We start from the raw sequence: 6,569 nt of genomic DNA on the forward strand, positions 1-6,569 counted from the left end.
GACGACTGGTTGCCTTGTCTTTCCTCCGGTGCGGAAATGCTGTGCGGAAGCCCTTGCAACTGGCAGGGCTGTCGACCCTCGTCTAAGGGCAGGATAGGATAACAACGCTTAATTGTGTGGTGAAGAGAGAGGAAACGTCAAAAGCTGGCCAAGAAATATAAACTAAGCCACTTCCACTCTCAGCCACCATGAAGCTCTGCCTTAAGAGGAGAACATTTTAGGACTCAATGCAGCGTTTAAAAAACCCAAAACAACCAAACTCTGACCAAACAGGACACGCAGTCTGTGTGGAGCTACCATTCAGTGAATTCAACTTGAGACTCATGATTGATGGGTTTCGAAGTGAACTTCAAAAAAGGGCTCTCTAACACTTAGTGTTTTTTCTCTTAGCGGCTCGCACAAAAAAATAGTAAGTAAGAAAGCAATTTGGAGTTTGAGCTGTCCCATCAGATGACAGATGATGGTCCACTATCAAGTCCCTACCACATTACACACCCTAATAATTCAAATAATTAGTTGATCCTCTCCTTTACTTTAATTTGTAGGAGGGGCGGGCCTAGCTATGACTCTGCAGTATGGAGTCTTTCCTACGAATTAAGGAGGTGACATAAAAAATAAAAACAGAGAAGCAGAAGTTCCAAATAGGCATCCATATTAATATCACTTTTGCATAACATGCACGCTAATTCAGCAGAATCATGTTGACATAACATGCGCTTTTGTCTTGCAACTCGGTTCTGTCGTTTCTCTCTCATCGCCGTCCGGCGAGCCGCAGCGTCTCCCACGCCGTCCACCCCAGTTCAGCGTTCTCAAACGTAAGACAAATCATCAGATAATATCCAGGCGGGTTAGCAAGCTTCTTGTGTGTTTAATCAAATAAGAATACCTCGTATACAGTTTAGTAACCCATTCAGAGGTTATTTTGCGCATGCTACCTACACCTAACTGATTTCTTGCTATGTAATGTTTATGTTTGTCTCTCCCCACCCGCACCCCGTGCAAAATGGAGCGGGGGGGCAGGCCGGTTCCACCTGGCGTAAGGTTTACACAGAAGTGATTCGCTGAGTGTAAAAGCCGGAAGACAAATACCAATCCTCTGACACCGGCAGGCCATATAAAACTCAAAGGACACCAAATAAAAAACTCGTCACACAGTCCACTGACACTAAATGAACTTTGTCCACCATAGAAATATCCTCAACTATGGCTTTAAAACTTTTAAAAAACACATATTCGTTTAGGAGAACCTCACTTAAACAAAAATAAATGTTGAGACAGACATGACAGGTTATGTATCCTTGGAAAATGTGCATAACTATATAAAAGTAATAAAGATATTTCCCTGCATAAATGGGCGTCGCGACTGCGGTTGAGGCGCCTGTGTGAAAATAACTCACTGTGAATCGGGTTGTGTGTATAATTATCTGTGGAAAGCTTTTCAGTTTCTACAAATACTAAAAAAAGAACCACCCTCCCCCCATCCCACTTGATCGAAATCTTACAAGAAGGTCTGCAGAGGTACTAGGGGGGGCAGGGGTGCCGCGTCAGTGTTCCCCCCAATTTTCGGTCAGACACAATGTAATTGACAATTTTATTCACCAAAAAGAGTAAGGGTGAGCTAACGCTTGAGGTGTCGGGCTAGACTCACACTTATATGACCAATTATCGTTTGTCTTTTTAGAGAGAAATCCAAAGTAATTATTTGCATTGTCACCTTGTTTTTTAAAGTCATCCCATAACACATATCCCATACCACGTAATCCGTAGCTATGACCCCCCAGCCCCCTGTAGTGAGGGTGGTTTATAATAAAAGGATGAAAGAGTTGAAAAAGTCATTTTAAAATGCATCTTCGGCTTGCAGATCGACAAAATACAATGCTCTTTCGGAGTAAAACTCAGCAAAAATTCCCCAGGCGGATTAAAGAAGGATCTGTATTTCTCCAGCTATCGGCATAAATTCCGATATTTCACAGTGTGACATGGGCTAAAAACGGTATTATGTGCGCACGCTTCAAAAAAGTTGGTTAAAAACGGGTCCCATTTGGGTTCGAAGTTAAGGTCCCAAATATAATAATAAAAACAATTAAAGGAAAAAGGATGTGGGAAAGTGGGGGGTGGTATATGTGGGTTTTTAAAATGATACAACTGTTTAACTCCCTGATGAGACAATAAAAAATCGGTCATATTTAAAGTAAATTGCAATTGCAGATAACACGAGAGGGGGGGGAAGGGTAGAGAAACAAGGATGAAGGGGACGTTGACCGGGGCGTATCATGGTGAATTAGTAGGGGGGTGTTTTGAAAAACCCGAGACGAGAAATACGTTTTAAAGGGCTGTTATCAAATGCATACAAAAGGCCTATAAATGAAATTGATGGTTGTGTTGGGGAAACAAAACCAGTGTATTGCGGAGTAAACCCTATAACCCAGTGCATTAGGCATGTATAGACATGAAACACTATTTCAATAACCAGTAAACTACAGTCCCCCTCGATCGATCTTAGGTGGGATGAGTGCTCTCCTAGCCACTTCATAAAAATATAGAAACGAAAAAAGACAAAATTTGCATATCGGGCCACATAGACATGGAAAAAGGGGGGCCAACCGACAGATCCCAATAAGAAGTTTGTCAATCGGAATGACCAAAAAATAAGTGTAAAGTGGTTGATTAGACCGGGACTGGGTGGCTAGGTAAAAAGAAGGCAATAGGATATGTATAGTTTTAGTTTTATGTATATTTTGTGAAATATGTTTATTTTTTTGTTTTCCTTTTTGAGATGAGGTAAAGTTGGGGGGAATCACATCCCTACAAAGAACCTGTTCCCCACAGATGTCCTGGGGGGTTGGGTGGGTCGACTTCCCGCCGCCCCTCCCCCTCGATGGTATCAATGGTGAGGGTCTCACCCATGTTTCAAGGGGCTTAAAACAGTATAATGACATAAGCATAATAAAAGAACGAGTTTCTCCTTCATGGAAGTAAATACCAGTGGAATTTAAGGGTACTGGGTTCCCCCCAACATTTTGTAGCATACTGGGGGCAGACATGTATATAGACAGGGTTAGAAAGAATGGTCCCCCTGTGGAAAAAAAAGGGAATGTTTGGATAGCACACAAAAAATAAAGAGATCTCAAAACTGCTCAAATAGGGAGCGGGGAAAGGAGGGAGGGTGAGATGGTTAAGCTCTGGCGGATTAGCAAGAAACCGTATGACCAGGGGGCGTAGATTAAAATCTTTCAACATTTTAATGTTGTGGGACATGTGGCAGCTGTTTGGGCTTGTCCCATATTCAGTCAGTTTCAGCATCCATCCCACCTGATATCAATTTCACCACAACTGCGGATATATTCTGTTTTTGCCTTTATTAAAATTGAGGTTTCTTATACAAAAACAAACACTGCACAAGCTTTACATGTGAAACAGAACTGTAACATTATACATTGAGTATCAATTTCTAACAACGCATAACATGTTGGAAAGGCTGTTGACTTTACACCTGTGTCCCCTGTAAAAGAGGTGATCAGCTGTGCTGTTGAGTGCATGAACAGTGCTGTTAATAGGCAACACATGAGGCATACCAGGCATCTGCTTTAAAACTTAAGTGTATTGATGTTAAATAAAACACAAGACGTATGAAATGACACTAGATATTGAGTATTTTCTTTAAAATCACTGATGTTTAATTCCTGTGAATCAGTTTTAGGGTCTTTGAAATGTAGTTAAACTGTTGCTAAAAACAACCAAATTCAGCACAGTACACAGGGTCTTTTAAATCAGTTCATGCCACAGTTCAACTTTACTTTACTTTCAACCAGGGGTTCCACGATCCTTACGAGTCTGCAGAGGTACTGCAGGGGGTCCGCCCGTTTTTTGTCATTTATTTGACAATTTCACCAAAATAATTTTGACTGTGAGGGTGCAGATCATTGAGAAATTATCTTGGCATTTAATAACCAAAATAAGTATGCATGACCTTTTTTTTAAATCATAGTTACTTTAATTAGTACAAATGAAGTGAGAAACCTGCCAACATCCGACAATGGATGGTAGTCATGGAGACCCTTATCAATCACAAGGGGTGCACCGGATATGTATTAGAAAAAATGAAGCCAGGGGGCGTAGGTGGGTTGCTGTGGGTGTGTCTATATGTGCTGAGTGTAACCACTGTGAACAACCAGGAAATAACTTTTATTTCTCTGATTCCACGCTTTATCGAAACTGGTACTCGCTCGTTCACTGTTATTGAAGCTGGATACATGAAAAAAACAAAGTCAGAACACACACACACAGGTAGATTTGACCATGAATCCACCTGAATAGTCTCCTGCTTCAGACATTTCAGGCTGTCTGTGGAGGTGCAGATCAGAGTGTCTGATCGGCTTGCGGACCATGACGTCGGGCTCCGTTTGCTCTTCCGCACACTGGTGCATTTTTTTTTTTGCGGCAACCCCCTGTGTTGTGGAAGCCGGTGCGTAAACACACGACCCTCCACTGAAGTGAATTGAAAGACCGCCGTTTTTCCCGTGGCGCCTGATCCTGTGTCAATCCGCGCTTGTGTGTTGGTCCACACTTGGTCCAACTAATTTGGTTCACTGTTTCTTCGGTTTTGTTCTGATGTGTTGATGGATTGATCATTTGAGACTTACTCTCTTTTCTTTTTCTGTTTGTTAAGGTTTGACTTGCAGGAGCTACAACAGCTTTGAGCTCCACCAGGATGCAGCAACTTTGGGAGATGAGGAAGACTACACAAATGTCAACAATCAAATAGATCAGGCCTTTGTGAGGCTGCTCCGCTCCATGTGGAACGAAGAGGATGAAGACAAACGAGGTGTACGGATACAGATGAAGGAGAGACAAAGGAAAGGTTTGAAGAAGATCATCGAGCTGATGGACCTCACGGCAGTGCTGAAAGAGAGATTGGTGAGGAGAAGTGAACGAAGAAGAGCTGGAGGAGATCTATGAGTTTGCTGCCATGCAGAAAAGAGGGAGGAGAGAAGACAGTGGATGAGGAGGAAGAAGAGGAGGTGGTAGATGAGGAAGATGACGCCAGAAGAGATTCACCCCAACCGACAGAACCTAAAAGAAGTTCAGCAGGCTTCAGCAATAAAAACCTGCAGCCGAAATTCTCTCATGAGCAGGACCCAGCCTGGATCGCAGCTACAGCCACCTCTTTTCAGTCTCCTGTGGGTCTACAACGAAGGGGATCCCTCCTACTTACCTTCTACCTCTGGCCAGCCAAAGATTGCACGCCTAAATTGCAGAAACACCAGTCCCTTCATAATCCTCATTACGAGCGGTCTGGCAGAACTTGCTTCAGTCTTCAGCAAGTTTAGTCAGACGAAAAGCAGCAGTGTAGGACGCAGCTTTTCCCCAAAGGCGACCCTTCTTCACTCTCTGTTTTCTCTTCTCTGCTTTACCCTACACACCTTCAGACCTCCGACAGTCAACCAGGAGTTTCTGCCCACAGTGGCCCAACCAGAGGGCAGTGCACCCAGGTATAAAAAACATCCCTGTAGCTCCCAGCTTAGAGCTCAACTTAAGTCCTAAAGGAACCAGTAGTTGTGAGTGTAGTAGTAAAGTCAAAAAGAGTTCGTGCAGCCCCTCCGAGCCAGTGTAAGCGCACACACCCCTCAAGCCATTTTCCTCAAAAGCAGGTATACACCCTACACCCTCCACCCCACCCTTACAGCAGTACTCCTGCAACACTGAGATCCACCAGGCCCCACAGTCTTCTTGCTACCTCTCCGCTCCACATTCAGCCTCGATAAGCAGGGACATAGCAAGCAAGGAAGGATACGCTTCATCTGATGGCCCCGACCGGACAAGACAGAGTTAGGAAGTTTTCATCTCTCCCCCTGTCTGACCCTTCAGTCCACCTTCTTCTTCCTCTCACAGACGTTTTTCAAAGTTGGCGAAGGCACAGTGACACCTCATCAAAGTCCAGAGTTCAAGATGAGGGGACTAAAGTGAGGAAAGAGATGGAGTGCCAAAATAAAGACAGAGGTGATGATGGGAGCAGGAAGAAGTAACAGCAGAATCTGGGTTAACGACTAAAGATAACTTAAAGAAGCCAACCACTGTTTTTCCTATCACTTGAATGGGCCTTGTTGCATCCTGGATCAAGGAGTGCAGTGTGTCTAAATATAAAATCTTTTAAATTTATTTTTATGAATTAAAACATTCTTTCCTTTTTGTCACAGCGGTGAAACACAGTACCTGTGGGACACAGACCCCTCGGCCAGGAGCTCAGTCTTAGACAACCTGGTGTCAGAGCTGATGAAGCAGGCGACTCTCACCCATTGACTGACAATGGGTCTAAAACCTCCATCACACCCCGTCGCCCTCCCACTCAGTCAAATGAAAACCAAGTTCCTCCTATCCCCTTTTTCACCCCATGCGTATCAACCATCCCTTCCTCACATCATTCTGCATCATTTCTTTATCCAAATTTATAGGAAAATAGAGAAGTCGAGGAAATGTAAAGGGTCAAGCTGATACAGCCACCAGCCCCTCCACAAACATTGTGAGGGTGTCCCGCGACCAGTTCAACAATCTGGCGATGAGACGCTTGT

The 6,569-nt window shown here is 43.8% G+C and overlaps 1 protein-coding gene across 1 annotated transcript in view; it reads left to right on the forward strand.

Annotated features, from left to right (window-relative positions):
• LOC113748349 (IQ calmodulin-binding motif-containing protein 1-like) overlaps nucleotides 1-6,300 on the forward strand; it is a 14,006-nt gene extending 7,706 nt beyond the window's left edge. The window contains exons 10-13 of the mRNA XM_027291827.1: nucleotides 4,670-4,917; nucleotides 5,430-5,492; nucleotides 5,869-5,963; nucleotides 6,198-6,300. Of these exons, the coding sequence (XP_027147628.1) occupies nucleotides 4,670-4,917; nucleotides 5,430-5,492; nucleotides 5,869-5,963; nucleotides 6,198-6,300 (509 nt within the window). The remainder of the gene's footprint in view (nucleotides 1-4,669; nucleotides 4,918-5,429; nucleotides 5,493-5,868; nucleotides 5,964-6,197) is intronic.
• The last annotated feature ends 269 nt before the right edge of the window (nucleotides 6,301-6,569 follow it).

The sequence above is a fragment of the Larimichthys crocea genome, chromosome XIX (genome assembly GCF_000972845.2).
Source record: "Larimichthys crocea isolate SSNF chromosome XIX, L_crocea_2.0, whole genome shotgun sequence".
NCBI lineage: Eukaryota > Metazoa > Chordata > Actinopteri > Sciaenidae > Larimichthys > Larimichthys crocea.